This window comes from Lepisosteus oculatus, chromosome 7 (assembly GCF_040954835.1).
Source record: "Lepisosteus oculatus isolate fLepOcu1 chromosome 7, fLepOcu1.hap2, whole genome shotgun sequence".
Taxonomy (NCBI): Eukaryota; Metazoa; Chordata; class Actinopteri; order Semionotiformes; family Lepisosteidae; genus Lepisosteus; species Lepisosteus oculatus.
Genome location: NC_090702.1, coordinates 23,907,476 through 23,929,366, shown reverse-complemented (window position 1 = coordinate 23,929,366; position 21,891 = coordinate 23,907,476). Strand labels below are relative to the sequence as shown.

The 21,891-nt window shown below is 39.1% G+C and overlaps 1 protein-coding gene across 3 annotated transcripts; it reads left to right on the top strand.

Moving 5' to 3' along the window:
• Positions 1-577: 577 nt before the first annotated feature.
• On the top strand, positions 578-16,434 carry dyrk2 (dual-specificity tyrosine-(Y)-phosphorylation regulated kinase 2). Of its 3 annotated transcripts, none has more exons than XM_015352919.2 (3): positions 578-649; positions 1,892-2,025; positions 11,366-16,434. In XM_015352919.2, exons 1-3 carry the CDS (start codon positions 631-633, stop codon positions 12,965-12,967), a joined length of 1,755 nt encoding a protein of 584 aa, XP_015208405.1. In that variant the 5' UTR covers positions 578-630; the 3' UTR covers positions 12,968-16,434. The 3 variants fall into 3 exon arrangements, with proteins under 3 accessions (XP_015208405.1, XP_006633573.1, XP_015208406.1); XM_006633510.3 differs by lacking the exon at positions 578-649 and adding an exon at positions 673-1,218; XM_015352920.2 differs by lacking the exon at positions 578-649 and adding an exon at positions 1,245-1,711.
• Positions 16,435-21,891: the final 5,457 nt, after the last annotated feature.

The window sequence follows — 21,891 nt, the reverse complement described above, 5'->3', positions numbered from 1 at the left end:
TAATTATGATTTTGAAAAGACTGGCGTTTTTCTGAGCGTCAACCAATGAAAGGAAAAGTGCATTTGTGCAAAAACAGACACTCAATGTAGACTGACATATTTATAAGGTAATACTTTCTGCTTTCAGTCCACAGGTGCAGTGCTCAAAATTAATATTTTTCTGAATTAGTTCAAAAAACAGTTGAAAAGTTTGTACTTTTGCCAATTGTTTGAAGACTAACAACACTGAAACATGGGAGCGGAGTTTTTATATCGTGTTCAGATAACCAAGATAACCAAGGTTTACAGTGGTATTGCTAGTTTTCCCTTTAAAGCAAATATTTAATTGCACACTAAACACACTGCCTCAAATATTTATTTTGAACATAACGCAGGGAGGGACCAGCGCTGAAAATAGCTGAATTTGGATATATAGATTGGCATTCCAGTCTGCTTTTATACATTCAGTGACTCAAACTGTACGATTGGGGTTTCCTTTCGGGGAGGCGTTTTGAAATGTTTACTGTAGATTTTTTTTCCCGTGTGTCTGGAGTGAGTCTGGTGGGGGAATGCACGCCCACGACCATAAGCTTTAACCAAACGCCCTTGGGCTGTGCGTGTATCGTGAGCTCGGCCGGAGTACAGTAACTGATGTTCAGAGTAATAATGGGTGGGTTCTTTTCTTTCTGTCTAGGGCTGTGGAAACCACAATATTACCCTCCCGGATCCTCACTGTCTTTGTTGTGCGTCTGGAGAGTTTAGTTTCACTTAGCAACCGAAGCACCCATACTTACACGTACGTTACCGAGCGAAAGTGAGAGAGGCAGGGAAGAGCAAGGGCTGGAGATAAGCACGGTTTTATCCCTGGGTGTATGCCGGACCGTGTGAGTGTGAAAGTAAGCCTACTGCTTGCTACCTTCACCACTCGCAGGGGTGCAGCCGCTAAACCGCTGGAGCTCTTCGCGTCCCGGATTCAGCCTGCTGGAGGGACTGTTTCGCTGGTGGCGTTGGTGACCGAACGATGGTAGCAGCGAGATTTCGGGTGTCGGTGTTCGTGGAAGCTGTCCCGGGGTGTGCGGCGCAGGTTGAGAATGCAAGTCTGGATGTAGCTGATTGGAGTAACAGAGTTGGTGATCAGAGAGTGGAGGGGGAGGAGGGGAAAAACTGAAGTGGGTTTTGTGTGTGACTCTCCAGCGGCCATGTTAACCAAGAAACCCTCCGCTGCCGTCTACCCAACTGGTAAGGAGCAAGAATCCAGGAGCTAAGAGGGCATAGAAAACCCTTTTAAACTAGTTTTTTTTACCCGCATCGATTTGATTTACAAATGGATTTGACGTCAGTCTGTTATCTGCTGGGTCTTAAGCTATCTTGCGTTTATTATTTTTAAAATGATTGTTGATTAAAATAGATTTAAAATGAGAGTAGGGAATGTTTTTTTTTTTGGTTGGCAGTTTTTTTCAATGGCGATCCATTTTGCCATTTGTTTTCCTTTAGGAGAAAGGGGCTAAGTGATTTGCATGCTTCTGTGACAAACAGGTTTCTGTTGGATGCCACTTGCTTTACCTACAGTATCTACAAGCTTTATGGAATCGAATACGCGGACTGTTTTATGCTGCTTTTTTTTACAAAACCAATAAAGGCATTACATTCACGTTTTCAGTTCCATTAATGAAGGCGGGGATTGCTGTTTAGATAAACGAAATGCAACTTGATACTTAGAGAAAGCATTGCGGTAGGTTTCCTAGGATTTACACCTAAAATGACCCCACTCCCCAGCGCATTTTTTAGAGCACCGGGTTATTTTACGTGCTTACGACAGATCAGTACCGAGCTAATGAAGACAGTGTAACCAAATGCAAATCTAATGCGTTCATATTACATGTGTTATTTGTTTGGTTTTTTTACACCTTAGGCAAAGGGGGTGAGGGTGTCTGCCAGCTGCAGTCTTCCCCCGGGATCGGCGCTGGGGGTCTCCGGGCCGGAGCAGGAGCCGACCCGTCATCGCCAGCGGGACTACCGCCCCTCAGGCACCCCAATTCTAACACGGTATGCAGTGCAGACGTTCTGCTTGTTGCGATGATTGCTGCACTCTTTTATGTGCTCCAAAACGTGTTCAGAAGCATTAAGAGAACATCGGATTAAGTGCCGGGACTCTCTTTTTAATTTACATCCCGTTTGACGGTGGGAAAGCATAAATATAAAATATCCTGTAAATGCTGTGCAGTGATATAGTTGATAGATACATTTATATCGCGAGGCGATACCCCTTGAGGTCCATACTGACATAATGGTTCTTTTGTTTCAAACTGTTTTTTTTTTACTTGCACTGTAAGTGTGACAGTTACTAGAGCTACAAGGTCACATGAGAAAGAAAAAAGGGCCCCGGAGTTTTGAGAGAAAAAAAGGAAAAACATGAAGAAATTAACAATGACATCTTGATAACGGACTATGTTGCAATTACATATATTGTAATATTAGTTGCCTATGAAAAGTGTGAAATACCATACGAGTTAATTGCGTTCATGAAATGCGTGTATTTTAAATAGAATCGTTCCGATTTTAAAACGTGTTCCAGCTAAACTTTGTTTTTTATATTGTATTTTTTAACTAACTTTTTTAAGGACGTGACATGTACAGGCAAAATACATTATTTTTTTTAAATGACATTCTTACAAGTTTCGTTTTATACCTGTAAAGAAAGGACATCTCTATAAGTGTATTTGGCTGATGCATGTGTCAGTGGAGATAGCGCTTAACGTAATGTCCATTTGGCAAACCCGGCAGGCCCATGTTAATGTGTTATGTTTATAGGGTGACAGGCATGGGGGATGGGAGTCTGTGGATATATCACACAGATGTATCAGCTGTCATTTTGAACATTTAAAGAAACATGCACCAAAAAAACGTTTTAAAAACACGAAGACGTTTTTTTTCCAATATTATTGCACTAACCACTTAAAAAAATATAACGAGAGACAGTAAACACACGCTAAATCCTGTTGGTTTAACACTAATGTATTGCATTTTAATGCTTCTCGTTACACATTGCATTTTTTTCTCTGATATCCAATTGAAATAAGGGAATTGTTTCAAAACGAACAGCCTAGTATTGTTTTGTCCAAACACCAGTACATGCGTATAATTCAGATAATATTACAACAAGTTGAATGCTGTATGTAGACCTCCCGGACATTATTTTACAACCAGTTTATTCTATCTCTATTTTACACGATGCAAAAAAGCAATTGCTCAAGCTTTGGCCTAATTTAGTTTTTTTTAAATACCTGTATGTGTGAGTTTACTGAGAATGTAGGTCTACACATGCAAATTCACATTATGTAAGCTTTAACGATGACATGGATCAGTGCCTTCAAACTTAAAGATTACGCCTAATACTGGAAGATGAGTAAGCTTTATTCTTCTCGCAGCTGTCCAGACAAAGCCTTAAATACTTTCTTTAAATAGCCACACCTCTATATATAATGACTATCTAAAAATACTATCCACCGGTTTCCAGTTTACCTATTTTGGTTCTTTTTTTATAAGAAGTATTGGTTATTTCTGAAAAAAATATAATGGTGTGTGAACTCACAAGGAAGTGGGCATGGGAGAAGAAAACTGGTAAAGGAATAGCTTTGTGTGTTTTTCGGTGGTGGCATAATGGTATGGGGTGTTTTGTAAACACAGTAGATGACATTAAGGGATATCATGCTTCCATTGTGAACTCTACATAATGCACTGATCGAAGAGGCCTCTATCCTTCCAACAGTCGGGCTGGTCGTTGTTCTTTTTCAACAGAAATCAATATTTTATTTCTCCAGTGCTTTGCTGCACAGATCAGTCTCTTGGCGCCACTGTATTTTTTTTGTTTAGAATGTAAAAAATGTAAAGGCATATTGTAGATGTGTAATGAATTTGCTGTACTTCTTTTTTTTTTCATTAAGAAAACCTGCTTCTTTGGCCAAGTCTTTCAGCAGCGTAAAGAGCTTCCTCAAAGCTAACCAAAAGCACATGACATCAGGAGATATATCATGGTTGTTTATAAGTCATGGGTTCACCCATTGGGCTTCACAAGAATGTGCACTGCGAATATTGGACACACCTTACCAGTTTTATCAGTTGTTTTAGCATTGGAGTTTTTTTTTAGATTGAACAATCCTGCATGGTCTATCCAAACATAAGTCCTCAAATAATCACAGTAGACATTAGAGAACTGGCAACAAAAGAGGAATGTGAAATAGTTGTAGGAAAATTTACACTGCTGCTTCTGTAATTATCTGTATTTGAATGGTTGATCTCTGTGTCGCTGTTAGGAACACATTTAATACATACAATGACTGGAAGCCTCCTGTTTCACTAATACAGCCAGTATGATATCAAGTCAAAGACTTCATATCACCTTTGAAGCCTTTAACAAACATCGGCATGAGGTTTGTTCACCCCTAATTTGCAATGAGTCAAGTCTGTGCCACAATGAGTGCATTAATGATTAAAGTTACAATTGGTATATGATGTTTAAGTTGGAAGTAGGTAGGATGAAAATAATAACTGCCTCTGTCCATCCACAAAGTAAGCATCAATGCTCTAATTCTGTTTACTATGTGCCTAAAGATTAACGAGCTGCTTGTTTTGTCTGCTATTGATTAGGCAGTTGGAGGTTTCATAGAAATTTCTGAATGCTCACTGATGTATTTGAAATGTAGGTTTATCCCAAACTCCTCCTGTTCTTCTGCAAACAAGACGTTTCATTGATGCATAGGATGACTGCAAGGGTAAACCTGGTGGAACGATCATAGCAAATGCAGATGTTGGGATAGATCATGTTTGAAACATGAACTGAAGGGGGTTTGTCACCTTGTCTTGACTCTTCTAACCCCCAGTGCTGGGATCTGTTTGGGGGCTGCAGATGCTTGTCTTGACACAAGAAGGGGTGAAAATTAAATCCACAATTTGTTTTGTCTTCTGGGTTTTAATTAGATTAGATGGTCTAGCCTGTTACCCTTTTTTAAGCTCTATAGTACCAAGTTATTGCCTTTAATCCTCATTTTGACGAATACGATGAATTGAAAAATATGAAGTCTCTGCAAATCATTTGTTTTGCACTGGAAAGATATTTCATTCAACGAGAACAAAAAGTAAGCATGCCACTAGAGGGAAACAAAATCAAAGTGCGATGTTTTAGAAGTGCCACGATGCCAGGTCGTGCTTTTGTTGTTCCTCTCTAGCCATTTCCTTGAGATTTCTGTGAGATTCTTCTTCCATGACAGGCAGGAATGTGCAAACTCCTTGGAGACAAAATAAGGAACAGGTTTTATATTACTCTTGCTGCTGCTTCCTAGTCTCTACAGCACTTCTCTTTGCAAAGGAATCTAGCTCAAACCAACGGGGGGGGGGGGGGGGATTGGGGGAGGAAGGTGTTTTCGATTTCCCAAAGGAACCTACATTGTAACTGTTTCCTCTGATTTTGACTTCTTTTTACAAACTGAAAATCTGATACAGATATGCACATTTGTAATGTAAGTATGGCTTCTTAAAATAGAGTAGTGTACTTCTGGATTTGAGTTCTGAATGTACTGTTCTCTTTGTGTACATATGGAGAGGACTATGTTAAAAATGCTTTGCAGATTTATGGTTGCTCTTTTATTGTAGTCCATTAAACACATTAGATTTTATTGGATGTAATTAAAAAAGTGCAAAAACAAAATGGCGTGCGTACAAGGTTATCTTGGTACATGAGAGTGGAGAAAAAGACATTGCTATTCTGAGCTTGTAGGTAAGGATGTTAGTAAAAATAATTACTTCAAATCTGTCCACCTACCTCCTCCCCCACTCTGGATATACCCAGGTTCTGTGTGTAGTGCAAATTCTTCAGATAGTATGGACTATTAGTCCCTTCTCTCAAACAGAAACAACAGGTATTGTTGTTGACAGAGAATTGGCAGTTTCACGTTTGAGTTTAACAAAAGTGTGTCGCTGAAGCAGGAGAACATAACCAGGCATCTGTATGTGCTTTCCACATACCAGTCTAAACATTGTTCCCAGTATGGGACAGCATTCATGGGCATGTAACTGCAAGCAGCATTAATGAAACAGGTGGCGTCCAGTCAATGTATGTGTGAAATTCAAGATGCCTGAAGTCTTTCCACTTCAAAATAAGCCCTTAGGAAAGTTTAGGGAACAGCCAGATTTTTGTGAAAATCTGCCTGGAACACATTTCTTAATATTGTAATGCTTTGAAAACTTCAGTTCCCTATTTAATTACTTAAATTAAGTTTTTAGTAAGAAACTTTGAATTTCAGAATTCCTGTATTTGAAGCAAATAATATCAGTGTGATTATTTTTGGTTATTACTGTCGTAAAGTTGGACCGACATATTCGTTTTGTTTGCAAATGTTTATCAAAATGCAGGGATAAATCCCTCCAAATTTAAATGTATTTTTGTTGTGTTTCAATCTTATTTAACCTATACAAACGTGCACCAGGATTCTTCTAAAATCTATATAAAGTTCTATAAAATATATATAAAAGCTAGGTTTGGTTTAAAAGAGAATTCACCTAAATTATTTTTGCAATAATATTTTGAAGTACACAATGTCGGTCAGTGCTTTGCTGCTATAACTAATTTTACGAGGGTGAATGTGGAAAAGACAAATCTTTTACAAAAGCTGAATTCAATTTTGTTTTCTGTTAGTATTACTTTAAACTTACCATACATTCTTTTTAGCATTGTTTTCTTGATAAACATGGCATATTGGTGCCTTTCTGTGGTGTTTTAATTATTCACCACTTCATTAATTAGAATTGTGATTAGGTACAGTTGATGAAGTGATTTAGTGATAATACAACAGACACTCAGTTGTATCAGTCATGAATGTTAAACAACAAAAAGACCCCACAAATGTTTTATAATCTCCAAAATATAATCTTTCCTTTTTAAAAACATGCGTAACTGGGGAGATTAGTTTCATTTGATGCTTAGTGTACCTTCTGTATACACTACATTTGAATGAGACTAATCTACTAATACCAGGTCAAAGAGAGCATGGTAACTGAAGCTTAACATGACATTCATCATTTATTTCTTGAGAGAGAAAACATTCACACCTAGATTTGTCAAACGACTTTCCTTAGCAAAGGTCATTCATTTTTCCTTTGAATTTAGAATTACTTAAGCCAATTCAGGATATTGTGTGACTAGTTAAAAGATTGTAGTCAGTGTTTATTTAAAAAAAAAATTATTCTCTAAGAACACAACACATTCTTAGCTATGCTGAAATGACAACATAGTTCACTAGAACAGTGTTAGCCTGCAGCCAGAAACAGTAATGTGCTGTAAACGACCGTTACCGCTTGCAAAATGTGCAGTGATGCCAAGATTAGCGTGGAAAGGAGTAAGGAATATTCAGATGTAGTTTTGCAGTCCGCCCTGTGCTGTAGTTTTTTCATGATCTGGCTGCAGTAGGGGCTAGGGGCTCTTCTGAAATGAATGTGTCAAGTTTTGGAAATGGATTCAGCGATGTTCATAATGCAACATGATAACTAAGAATGGGGACAGCGTACACACAGCGGTACTGATAGAGAGCATGTGTTGACACAGCGAAACAGCAGCTGTGCTCTGACCTCCCTCCCTTTTACTTCAAAGTTTGGAGGGTTTTGGAATGAAAATATTTGTGCAAAACAGTAGCTCAGATAGTACAGATTAACTGCAACAGAATAAGCTCATTATTTACTGTAGGTACACATTTGAAAACGGTATCAATGGTGGGGGGAAAAAAGGGCCAATTTGTGGTTACCTGGTTCTCGTGCAGTGTAATCATTTCTAAAATAGATGATAAAAACACAATCTATAAAAAATTAGAATAATGAATTGGTACAGACTTAAAAACAGTGAGAATAAAACACTTGGGTGTGAAGATCAAATAAGAAGGGATAAAAGAGGAGGGAACTTTGGGTTAAATACAATCGTAGTTGTTTAAGGAAGCAATTTCCAACAGCTCTGTGATTGTGAGGTGCTGAAAGGGTAACAATATCTGACATGACAACATAATTCATCCTGATGAGGAGGGCATTCTGTTTTATTCCATGCACAACATATTATATAGGAACATGCGTGAATTTCTATCTGTAAGAGGAATGAACAGTGACAACATGCATAAGGAATTAGAATTAGAAGACGTGTTAAAGTGCAAGACATTTAACCCTAAGCATTTGATTAAACGGTAAAGGGTTCCTTTTAAAACAATACAATTTTAGTTTTGCCAGTAAACGTTAATTTACATTGCTGACTTACATTATTCCAAGTATGAAACTGAAGTCTGCAATCTGTAACAGTATTAATTTTATTGTCTTCATTGATAGTCTCACTAGTAGATATGGGGCATGCTGGACTGATGACAAATTTACATTTTGAAGGAGGTTCATAAAAAGGAATTTATGAAGCTTGACAACAAATAAGTTTTTCTAAGCCTTTTCAATGTTTGCTTTTTTACTAAGTGCCCTTGTGAAATGTCAGTTACACATTCATAAACTCTGAATGTAAAGTGATACATTAGTTTCAGTGGAATTTTCTGTAATGTTCATGTTTGAATGCCGTGTTGTAAACTACACCTTGCTTGGCTATTGCAGTTTTTTTAAAGTCAATGGGTGGTGGACCTGTGAAATTATTGTTTAGTGGTTTATATAAACCATAAAATGCCATCCTAAGGTAGCTCAGAGCCATCATAAAATGTCATATATTTGCTGGTATAGGCTATTTCTTCAACCCAGCATGCCGCCTCATTGCCTCAGCTATAATAACTTGTGTGAAAAGAGCTTAGGTTGTAAGTCTGCTTTCTTAAAGAGGCCAATCAGTGTTCGTATCTGATGTTTAAATCAAAGCCCAATTCTTGTGACGCACTATTAGTCATGTCTAAAAATCCTGCTTGTTTTAGATTATCCATGTGCATTGTCCATGGTAGTTCACGGTTTTACAAATCCTTAGCTGCTCCAGTTCTAGTTTGTTGACTTAAAAGACACAGATTAGATAATAGACTAGTGACATCTTTCCAATCAAGCTCAGGAATAGATTAAACACATTAATTTGCTCACTGCTCTGCTATTCTGTTACTTATTCATTGACCTGAGGAGTAGAAGTAAAAAATGGTTAGAATAACACAACTATATTACCATTTTATGCTGGTGTTTCATTGAACAACCACACCTTTGTTCAAGGTTCTTACTTGTGACAAAGGGTTCTACCTTATAAACACATACAAAGGCTACTCAGGCACAAGAATGGCTTGGTCTTTGTACCCATGCTACCCTGCATATACTGTAGACCAGTGGTTCTCAAACTTTTTGGACCAAGTACCATCCCTAATCCAACCAAAGCATCCAAGTACCACCTACAAGTCATCATCTCATAGAAACCCCAGAAATTATCAATGACCAACATGAGCACATGTGCGCACACACTCACACATACATATAATAAATATTTTAATAATAAACTTTGTTTGATATATTAAAATGTGGCTTCTCAAAGTGTTTTACAGAAAAAAACAACACAAATAAAATAAAAATAAAAAAGTACCATTTCAGTGAGAGGGGTGAGCCTGTTTAGTCTAGCAAAGCAGATGTGAATTAATTTTTCGAGCCTTGATACAATTCACAACAGTCTAACAGATTTTAAATCGTCAGGCATTTTTTGACGGCAAAAGTCTCGCGGTGGATGTTGCAATGAAACCATTAATTTCTGGAGCAACCTCTCTAATTCGTGCAACTACACCGCTGTGTCGGCTTGTCATTGCTCTAGCACTTTTTATCCAGTCGATGCCATTCTAATCGATAAATTCATTCAGAAGCTGAAATACGTGCTCTCCTGTAGTTCCTGTTGGTAGCGGCTTACAGAACAGAAAGTCCTCACGGGACATACCCTCAAACGTATCTAACGTAAATGAGCAAATTGGCCAAATCGACTACAGACTCATCTAATTGCAGTGAAAAACATCTGCTCATCTTAACGCGCTCTGTCAGCGTACTTTTGATATAAACCTTCATTTCAATAATTCTATGAATGACTGTGTCTTTCAGGGGGGGCAGCAGGTCGAGCTGTTCAGCAGTTTTTTCTGCACACATAATAGTGTGGGGCTTACCTGCTTTAGCAATCTGCAAGCTTGCATTTTTCCACGTTTCCGTTTTTATTTCAGTGTTTATTTTAAGTATTTATTTCATGCGCATGGGAGAGAAACACCGAGATACTGTATTTTTCTCAAATTAACTTAGAACAGTTCTTAAATATTTTTCTGTTATTTTTTACGCTTTCCTGTGCTCACAAGATTACCAGCGTTCGTAGCACGTATTTCTATGCATTCCTGTGTTTACAACGTTGGCATTGTTCCAAAATCACGCACATTCTCCTTTCTCCCTATTTGCTGGAGATACAGTAGCTTTTTTTTAAATACAATTGGTCACTTGCGTCCGTAGCACGCATTCCTATAGAGTGGTATAGAATTACAGAGTATCTCTTGTGTCCACTGAAGTATTAGCGCGCACTGTATCGTAGTATGTAGGCTGCGTATTCGGCACATATAAAAATACAAAATATGAAAACCCGTCCCGATTTTTTTCAGCGCACACAACACAGTTCCAGGGTCATTTGGCGTACCACCTGGCGGCACACCACGTACCACTACCGGTACGCATACCACAGTTTGAGAACCACTGCTGTAGACTAACTGCAAGCCATGTGTGGAAGGCAGTCAACTTCCTGCTTGTAGTTTTGGTGGCATTTTTATGCACAACCAAGAAAGGACTTTGAGGTATCACTGATAAATTGTCTGAGATAGCAAACTTGGCTAGAAAATAAAGAATCGTATCAGTTTCTGTTTTACCAGGCAACATTTCCAATCATACATGCTTTATACATCATAGACACAGCCAGGAGTTACAGCTTATTGTATTTTACTCATAGCCGCCATTAGTGTTTTCTAACATTATAACAACTTTGACAGGTGTGGGTGCAGCTTAGTTTGATTGAGAAGAAAGTAAGCTTTAACATTAACAGTTAATGATATTATCATAATCTTCAAAAACATGATCACAACAACAGTTCAAGCTAAACTACACATGATTTGCTGACATGCGACGGGTTAGCCATTACACCAACTCATTTGCCTATCAAATTTAATGTTCTTCATCATTAACATGGTTTGGTCCTAACATTTAGGTGGTAGGATTATCTTAGAATTCTGCATGAAGAAGGAAAGCTTTGAATAAAAAGCAGAAAATGTGAATTGTCTTGAGTTTTACCCAATAGTGTATATAGTTGTTTTATGATTGCTGATTGACTACCATTAATTTGTATTGATGAGTTTTAGTAAAAAAATACTTTGCTTATTCTTTTCAGGTCGGAGGCAATAAGAACACCATGAATGACCACTTGCACATCGGTAACCACCAGCAAATCCACGTTCAGCAGCTGTTTGAAGACAACAGCAACAAACGGACAGTTCTGACAGCGCAGCCCAATGGTCTTACCCCAGTGGGTAAGGCAAGCCTGCCTTCTGTACAAGAGAGACAGCTAGACAGCGCCCATCGTCGCCAGGGCAGTTCCAGCTCGTTGAAGTCCTCTGATGGGACAGGGAAGTCCAAACCCACCCCCATGACGCCTGAGCAAGCCATGAAGCAATACATGCCCAAGCTGACAGCATTCGAGCATCATGAGGTCTTTAATTACCCAGAAATCTACTTCGTGGGTCCAAATGCCAAGAAGAGGCAGGGCGTCATTGGGGGCTCCAACAATGGTGGCTACGACGATGACCAGGGCTCTTACATCCATGTGCCCCATGACCACATTGCCTACCGGTATGAAGTTCTCAAGGTCATCGGCAAAGGAAGCTTTGGCCAGGTGGTAAAGGCCTTTGACCACAAGACTCACCAGCACGTGGCACTTAAGATGGTGCGGAATGAAAAACGCTTCCACAGACAGGCCGCTGAGGAGATACGCATCCTGGAGCACCTTCGGAAGCAGGACAAGGACACCACCATGAATGTCATCCACATGTTGGAGAACTTCACATTCCGCAACCACATCTGCATGACGTTCGAGCTGCTCAGTATGAACCTCTATGAGCTGATCAAGAAGAATAAGTTTCAGGGCTTCAGCCTACCGCTGGTGCGCAAGTTTGCGCACTCTATACTGCAGTGCTTGGATGCTTTGCACAAGAACCGAATCATCCACTGTGACCTTAAACCAGAGAACATTCTGTTAAAGCAGCAGGGCCGGAGCGGGATTAAGGTTATTGACTTTGGTTCTAGCTGCTATGAGCACCAGCGGGTCTATACCTACATACAATCGCGTTTCTACAGAGCACCCGAGGTTATACTGGGGTCACGGTATGGGATGCCAATTGATATGTGGAGCCTGGGTTGTATATTGGCGGAGCTGCTGACCGGTTATCCTCTCTTACCCGGGGAAGACGAAGGGGACCAACTGGCGTGTATGATAGAGTTGCTTGGCATGCCCTCGCAAAAGCTGTTGGATTCATCCAAAAGAGCCAAAAATTTTGTCAGCTCCAAGGGTTACCCCCGCTATTGCACGGTTACGACTCTGCCGGACGGCTCGGTGGTTTTGAACGGTGGGCGGTCACGCAGGGGGAAGCTGAGGGGGCCACCGGGGAGTAAAGAGTGGGTGACCGCTCTGAAGGGCTGTGATGACCCGCTCTTCCTGGACTTCTTGAAACAGTGTTTGGAGTGGGATCCCTCACTACGCATGACACCCAGTCAGGCTTTGCGCCACCCCTGGCTCCGGAGACGCTTGCCAAAACCCCCTACTGGGGAAAAAACCTCTCTCAAGCGGATCACCGAGAGCTCTGGTGCTATTACATCAATTTCCAAATTACCTCCAACTTCAGGGTCGGCCTCAAAGTTAAGGACTAATTTGGCACAGATGACTGATGCCAATGGGAATATTCAACAAAGGACAGTATTGCCAAAATTAGTCAGTTGAACTTGAATTTGTTTAGCTTGGTCAGTTTTGAAAGGGAGCTGATAAGTAATATTTAGATTGGGGGGGGGGAATCGCACTGCCGAGCCTTATTCAAGTTCAAATTTGAAAGTTTTAGATTTTTGATTTGCAAAATCACTATAAATGTAATTGTTGGCTTTGTAGCACTTTTGTCTGGAAAATGTTTTAAGATATTTATTGAGAAGGTAAAACAGGGGACAGTGCTTTTAAGTTTTTGACTAAGGATGGTGTGTAATGTTGCAGGTTGCCAACATTCATACACTCATGCCTAATATATTATCAAGCCCGTATCAGCTTCGAGGTTTCTATATTGTAGCAGTAGGGACAAGTGGAGTGGCTGGCCACTGTTGTATCACAAGCTAGTATGGTTTTTAAGGATAAGAAAGCAAGTCTTTATCCTCAGAAAATTTCCGTTGTATCACATCAAGTGAAGATGGTTTACTTTTGTCTCACTTTGTGGCATACAATGAGAAAAACTAAAAGTTCTACAGCTGATTAAGTGTAAAGGATTTTCTGTGCCTCGTTAATATTATAGTTTACACAGCATGTAAATGTGGGAGTCAAGAGTTTATTTCCCTGTCGATTAGGGAAAAGATTTACAAGGAAAGAGGATGTGAGAGTAAATGCTAGTCGGGCAGGTTGAAGAATGAGGGAAATAGAGAGAAACATGCAAAAAAGTTTTACAAGATGGACAGTGTACGTGCCTAAAACTCTTAACATTCCTTTGCAATGAAACGTGAGGAAAAGGTATCTTTTATTTGCATGATGAGATTAAGATCAGCTGCATATTTGCTTCACAGAAGAGAACAGTATTGACTACGCAAATCAGAGTAAGTCTCCCTTGGCTGTCAATCATTTTCTGCCCTTTGGAGATGTAACCTCTGCAGAAAGCAATGGTGTGTTGCTAACATAAGAATAAACAAATGGTGCTTTACCTTTTTTTTAAGGTATTTTTATTGAGAAAACCTATATCTGTTCTACACACGAGAATTGTTACACTCTCAAATTATCGGGTTTGTATGCTAACAATGCAATAGAATGTTCTTCTAAACTGCAGTGTTCCCAAGTAGTTCTTTACTGGACTCCTGTGGACCTGATGGGAGATTTTGAAATTGGTGTGTGGAAGTCTTGGGGAAATTTGAGTCTTACATCTACAAAGCACAGGGAGCCTTTTAAGCTTGTGATGTAAGATATTTTTTTACGTTCCTTTTAAGAGCATTGGCTATACTTGTGTTTAGTATCTCATTAGGGTAAAAGAGGAGATTTTAAAGGTTGTGGACTTTAACTTAGTGGACCTTCTTAATATTAGAAAGTTACAAAACGCTGGTAAATGGTGCATTATGAATTACATTCATGGCTGCATCTACGACTGTGGAATAATAGCATTCACATTTCATGTGTACTAGAGCAATACTTTTATGGATTTTGAATGGGCTTGTAAGTATTTGGCAAGGAGCTGCAACACTTAAGAGCATGTTCCCTTGTAAGGCCAAAAAGATTGTCTCCAGTAATGTACTTTTTATTAGAAAGGATTTTAGTTTCCCAAATTTAAAAATCTCAAAACCATTATACAAAGGTTTTAATTAAATGGAGGATCAATACTGTAAAATAACACTTACCAAAATTATTGCATGACTAATTAATGGGTCCATCTTTATTGAGAAGACATAATTTCAGTGATCAGAAAGGCACTTTTGGCTACCTGTGAGATAAAAGACAAAACAAGAGAAAATCTAGGAAATTGCTCTATGTTATTCACAAAGATTCCTCAGAACCTTCAGTGAAATCACCTGTACTGTTGGTGGTAGGATTTTTGTACAGCCTCTTTTTAAAATGATTTTGCTTGCACATTTTTAAAACCTTTTTTTTTTAGTATCAAACAGCTAACATATACGCTACTGGAAACAGTCAGGAGGCCTGAATGTGTCTAAGAAGGTTGGAAGTTATGGAGCGTCTTGTGTTTTTTTTTAAAGTGTAATATGGAAGAATGTATCTCCTTCCTTTCTATTATTTTAAAAGAAAAGGTTTAAGTCATACTATTTCTAGGGAGTTACCATGAATGGCAGTGGCTCTGAGATGTACCTTCTGAATCAGCTGATGAGGAGTGTGAAAGTGTTATTAGCATTCCTCTGGGGCAAAGTTCCTGCCCAGCCATCTGAAACACCATACTGCCACTCTGGAAATGAATGAAGGAGCTCAAGTGTGAGACTATTCGGACTAACGGTAGTGGAAAATTGTGCCCTTAGTTTTAAAATTGTGCCTTTTGTTATAAATGCCATTTTATGGACATTTCTTTTCCTTCATCCATGTTCCCTTTGACCCTTTGAAGAATTGATGCACATGTACATAGCATATGTGCTAAAGAACACCAAATCTCTCCAACCCTTGGAACTGCCTCTGTAATGAGGAAGCAAAATGTATTAAAATGGGTGAAGCTCCTTTTATATCTAGAGTGGACTAAATCTCTCTGTGTCAAATCATAGACAAGTCTCAGACAGGTTTAATAGAAGGAGAAAATTTGATTCTTCACTGTACTATTTGCTTTTGTCTTAACATCAGACTTTTTAATAGGTAACATCTTGCTTTATGTTATGAAAATTCTTGGGGGAAAAATCATCCATACTTTTTTAAAGTTTTACCTCAGACTGTTATGATTTATTCTATTGTGATTAAACCCAGGGCATTTGGTACATACCAAAGTGCATTCCTTTGTACATTTCTGGCTATAATAAAAAGGCCAGTGGATTTAATTTTTCAAGTTTGGGTGAAAGGCACTTCAGCCACTTTTTGTCACTCAAGAGGTATGTTGGGAGCATTTTTTTTGCTTGGCTCCATTTAAGAAAAATCTTTTTGACAACTTGAGACTTCAGCAATTTTACTTGTGAATCTATTACAGAATAAATTAATAATGTAGCACACATCGGACATCAGTTCTTTGAAATGGTTTAGATTTATCCAGTGTAACTATCTTGCCACAGATCACTAAGCTCTGCATTGGTAGCAAATTTCTGATAGAACAAATTAGGTCAGTTAAATTTGCTACATTGAAGTACATTTTGCTACTTACTATCAAAACATAGTCCTGGATCCCAAGTTCAGCTGCTGTAGAAACACCCATAGCTGTGGCTTGAGTCCTTTTCTTTTTAAAACCGAGCAACATATTAGACACGTGTTTTTATTATGCTGCAAAAATGTGTACTGTATATATGTGAATTTACTATGGATTGAATGTGGATGTGTACATATGTATTTTTGTGAAATGCTGCTGAAACCACTACACATGCTGTAGTGAATTTTAATCTTAGCGGCCAGTTTTATGATACTGTATGTATTGTACAGCTGATGACAGAAGTCTAAACTTTTTCTAGTGATCATTTGTTAAATTTTATTGTTGTGGCCAGAAAATAATTTCAGAAAATTAATAATAAAAAAGTTTTAATGTCCATCTTTAGAAATAGTGTTTTGGAGTCATTTTTACAGTGAGGAATGTTTGAGGTTGAGAAAATTCGTAGCAACCAGTGGTGCTGAGTCTATAATCATTAAACACATTATTATGTTCAAGGTTCAGTTTGCTCAGTATAAAAGACTGGGGAACTACTGGCATGGGAATACAGGTGTGTGCTTCCTTGAGAAAGTCTCAACAGCAAATAACATTTTAAGTCTTTGACCTCAACAACAGAAACGTTCCTTTGGGGAATCTTGATACAGTTCCCCTTCAGAAGTAGTGGTTAGAGTTACACCTGTGTGTCTGCAATGTAACTGTTCTTTTAGATTTTCATCAAGGCTTTTAAAACCCATGTGAAATATACATCTTCTGCTGTGTTATACGTTTTTCATGGGATCAGCTTATAGAAACCTGACATCTCTATTCGTTCTCTAGACACATTGCTGGCATACCAGCACCTTAAGGGGCTTTAAAACACAAAGTGAAAGAAGATCTTTTATTTCAATGACTGTATTAGGCGAAGTCTTTTAACTAGAAAGCCTTCCTTTGATAAGTTGGAAGAATTTGGGCAAATGAATGATTAATGTTATTCAAACTACGGGTAATCAAAAACAAAAAAGCAAATATTTTTAATATAGAAATGCAAACTAGATTTATCTCTGGTTATGGTTCTGGTTAAGCTGTTAACAGTGCTTAACACTTATGAAGGCAATTTATTTTCCTCATCTATATCCATTCATCCATTTTCTAATCGCTTTGCTCCAATTCAGGATCATATGGGTGCTGGAGCCTATCCTGGCAAGCAATGGGCACAAGGCATAGTATGTCCTGGACAGGAAACCAGTCCATTGCAGGCACACACAGACACCCACTCACACCAGGCCCAGTTTTCCCAGAAGACAATTGACCTACCACAATGTCTTTGGACTGTGGGAGGAAGCCTGAGCACCAGGAGGAAACCAACACAAATGTTGGGAGAACATGAAAGTTCCAGATCCAGAATTGAACCAAGGGCCCTAGTGCTGCAAGGCAGCAATGCAAACCAGTGTGCTGCATATTCCTCATCTATTTAATTGTTGGAAAATTAATGTAATATTTCTTTTTTGAAGCAATTGGGAACCAAAACCAGTCTATTGCATTCATAATCTTGACTGCTCTTTAAAAGCGCTGTTTGCTCTAATTTGCCTTAAAGGTTATGACATTATTTATTGGCATGTGAAAATGTGTCAAGACAATGAGTTCTTAAGTGAAGTTCAGGAAGGACGACAAATAAGCTACTCTTCATCTCTGTTGTTTTCAATTAAAATCAATCCTGCCATCATGTCTCAGAACTGATATATGTATACTGATGAAAACAAAAAACACAACATTTTCTGGAATGAGAATAGTATATTACCATAGTTGTAGCTTATGTACCTTCACAAAAAGATGTCAATTGGTTTTTAAGCCCTCTGACTAGCAATACAGCGTGTGCAGTGAGGCATTGCAAATTGCCAATCACGCGAAAGCTCGTTGGGTGCGCTTTTACCAGGTGAGGTCCAGGTGGAACAACGTCTGATCAGGTCACCTCTAAAAAGGCCTTAATTCAAAACTTAGGTTTCTGCAAGGAAAAGGCCACACTAAGTTTTCTTTGCATTCCATAATGCCTCAAATGTCACCAGAAGAAAGGGAGAGGGCCATTGGCATGCTGCGGGCAGGCATGTCATGTGCCAGCATTGCCAGACACTGGAGTAAGCCTCTCCACTGTGTCCTGATTGCAGAAAAGGTTTCAGCAGACTGGCAGGACAGATGACTGTCCAAGATCCGGTCGCCCTCGAGTGACCACAGCAGAGCAGGACCGACACATCAGACTGGCCCATCTGAGAGATCTGCCACCCGTACTGCTGCTGAAACTGCTGGGAGACACAATGTCCACATCAGTGAGGCTCCATGGTGCTGGCCTTAGAGCAAGGCAACCTGTCAGTGGCCCTCTGCTCACACAGAGGCTGCGATGGACTCGTCAGCAGTGGCATCAGGTCCTCTTTACAGATGAGTCACTCTTCAGCCTGTTCCACGCAGACGGGAGGACCAGAGTGTGGAGAAGGAGGTGTTGCGTTTCTTTTTTCCATCAGTATATATGAAACACAAACTCATCTATTCACATTTCGTCTCCTACATCCCTCTTCCACCCCATTGTCACCTTCACAGCTGCCCCTTCGTCAGTCCACATTGTTGTTTTATGGCCAGGAGGATGGCCCTCAGTCAAGTGCGTTAAATCAAATCTTACAATGCTCAATCAACATCCTGAAGTGCATCTAAGTCTTGACTGTTATTATTGCTTGAGAACTTTATTCTAAAAAAATGAAACAATCCTGTCTGTTTTTGACGGCACAAACGTGCAGAGATGAAAAAAGTCTGTTTACTTCCTGTTTGCCTGGTGATGAGGAATGTTGAGTGGTCACCTGTAATTATCAGCCATTGTCAAGAAGTCACTTTTTGAAAATGTATTCAGTGGAGAGTTTGAGAGGGTGGTGGTTTTTCAGAGCACCTTCTATGACATTCTCTCATTGCCCCCTCATCCCTTGGCAACCATAAAACAAAGTTTAGGGTATTGAATTTCACTTTAGGGGTACAAAATGAAGTGTTCCTTTGTCCACTGCCAGGTGTCCCTAGAAGTATAAGACTTAATGTTTGTAAACATCTACAGTATGTTGAATGGCAACAGCATTTAGTGATTAAATGCTTTTTGTGTTTGTTTTAGGGTGATTGTAGTTGCTTAGTCTCTGAACGTCTGAGCTATTTAGATTAAAGGGTTCATGAGAGACCTTTCAGTGTCAATAAGCTTTGCAAATGCCTGAAGAGAAAAAATTGTATCATGAATTTACAGAGTACTGCAAAGGTGCAGTACAATCATCTGGGTCAGTGGTTCTCAAACTTTTTGGACCAAGTACCACCCCTAATCCAACCAAAGCATCCAAGTACCACCTACAAGTCATCTTCTCATAGGAACCCCAGAAAGTCTCAATGACCAACATGAGCGCATGTGCACACACACTCACACATGCATATAATAAATATTATAATAATAAACTTTGTTTGATATATTAAAATGTGGCTTCTCAAAGTGTTTTACAGAAAAAAACAACAACAAATAAAACTAAAAAAGCACCATTTCAGTGAGAGGGGTGAGCCTGTTTAGTCGGGGAAAGCAGACGTGAATTAATTTTTCGAGCCTTGATACAATTCACAACTGTCTTAACAGATTTTAAATCGTCAGGCATTTTCTTGACGGCAAAGGTCTCGCGGTGGATGTTGCAATGAAACCGTTAATTTCTGGAGCAACCTAATTCGTGCAAGTACACCGCTGTGTCGGCTTGTCATTGCTCTAGCACCGTCTGTACAAACTCCGACACATTTGATCCAGTCGATGCCATTCTCTTCGATAAATTCATTCAGAACCTGAAATACGTGCTCTCCTGTAGTTCCTGTTGGTAGCGGCATACAGAACAGAAAGTCCTCACGGGACGTACCCTCAAACTCGTATCTAACGTAAACGAGCAAATTGGCCAAATCGACTACAGACTCATCTAATTGCAGTGAAAAACATCTGCTCATCTTAACGCGCTCTGTCAGCATACTTTTGATATAATCCTTCATTTCAATAATTCTATGAATGACTGTGTCTTTCAGGGGGGGCAGCAGGTCGAGCTGTTCAGCAGCTTTTTCTCCACACATAATATTGTGGGGCTTACCTGCTTTAGCAATCCGCAAGCTTGCATTTTTCCACATTTCCATTTTTATTTCAGTGTTTATTTTAAGTATTTATTTCATGAGCATGGGAGAGAAACACAGAGACTCTCGGTGTATTTTCCTCAAAATAACTTAGAATAGTTAATTAATATGTTTCTGTTATTTTTCACGCTTTCCTGTGCTCACAAGATTACCAGCGTTCGTAGCACGCATTTCTATGCATTCCTGTGTTTACAACGTTGGCATTGTTCCAAAATCACGCACATTCTCCTTTCTCCCTATTTGCTGGAGATACAGTAGCTTTTTTAAATACAATTGGTCACTTGCGTTCGTTGCACGCATTCCAATAGAGTGGTATAGAATTACAGAGTATCTCTTGTGTCCACTTAAGTATTAGCGCGCACTGTATCGTAGTATGTAGGCTGCGTATTCGACACATATAAAAATATGAAAACCCGTTCCGATTTTTTCAGCGCACACAACACAGTTCCAGGGTCATTTGGCGTACCACCTGGCGGCACGCCACGTACCACTGCAGGTACGCGTACCACAGTTTGAGAACCACTGATCTTGGTAATTAAGATACATGTTTTGATAAAGAAACAATGCCTTCTAGATTTAAGATGGGTCAAGATGTAAGAATAACATTTATTGATGTATATATAGTGTGAGGGACAGTAGCCCCAATGCCAAATTACATATATATGGTAGCTATCCATTCTTCTTCAGTCCATTTGTCCTGGAGAGAATGGCAGCAGTTTCCTGTGCATACAGTATGTACTGTAAATGTCTGATAAGCTGATAATGATTAATCAATCTGATATATGAAGTAAGAGTGATTCTACATTGATTATGTACATTCACCTTTATATATTATTTCCCATCATCATGGCTCTATTGCTTATGACATTAATAGGTATCAAGGATATGTTATGTTTGGTAGTTTGCAATATAATGACCAATTATGGTGGTCAGATTTCTTGGTTCCATCACTTCTTCAGTTGACTGAAAAAGCCTTGCATGCAGTGTATATTATAAAAGCTATTTAATACATATCAAATTTGATAGCCTACCAGTTTTATTTTAGGGTAACTTTATAATCCCTGTATGTCAGGGATGCTGGGCTATGGCTGTTACTACATGGTTTGAGGCTTTGATGGAAGACACCTGTCCTTCATGGTGCACAACAAACTAGACAAAAACTCACATTGGCAAAAAATCAGATGGACTAGATTTCTTTTCCATAGTATGTATTATTGTTGGTTTAACTTCCTGTACTGGAACTGGTGACATGATCAATGTCATGCTCATACAGTGAATGGATCCTCTTTCCTGAGATTTCATCTCCTGCACAGCACCTCATCTAAAACCAGGGCCAGACCTAGGCTTTGTGTTCTAAGTCAAGCACAATGAAGACGAATCTGAATTTATCTACCTTAGTAAATACAGTATAAATGCTAATTGGTGTATGCTAATTGGCTGTCTTGCAGTAGGTTAGGCTCAGTGTTAAGAAGGGTGTTGTGTTTTTTGTTGGATTGTTGGATTCTAGAGAAATTCTAGAGAAATATTTTATGTTGCTAGCTTAGTCATACACAATTAGTGTACATTTTTGAATCTATCATATTAACTCAAAATGAAAGCCATAAAAATGAAGCTGTGGCTCCATGTTCCACAATGTTTCTTGTGTCACTGGTTTGAAGTTCTTCACAGAACGAAGAATGAATTGGATCTC

What these genes read in the sequence shown, in the direction of transcription:
- dyrk2 (XM_006633510.3), top strand. Translation starts at nt 1,179, where the DNA reads ATGTTAACCAAGAAACCCTCCGCTGCCGTCTACCCAACTG. An exon ending in CGCTGCCGTCTACCCAACTG is followed by an intron (nt 1,219 to 1,891) that starts GTAAGGAGCAAG and finishes TTTACACCTTAG; the next exon opens with GCAAAGGGGGTGAGGGTGTC. An exon ending in GGCACCCCAATTCTAACACG is followed by an intron (nt 2,026 to 11,365) that starts GTATGCAGTGCA and finishes TATTCTTTTCAG; the next exon opens with GTCGGAGGCAATAAGAACAC.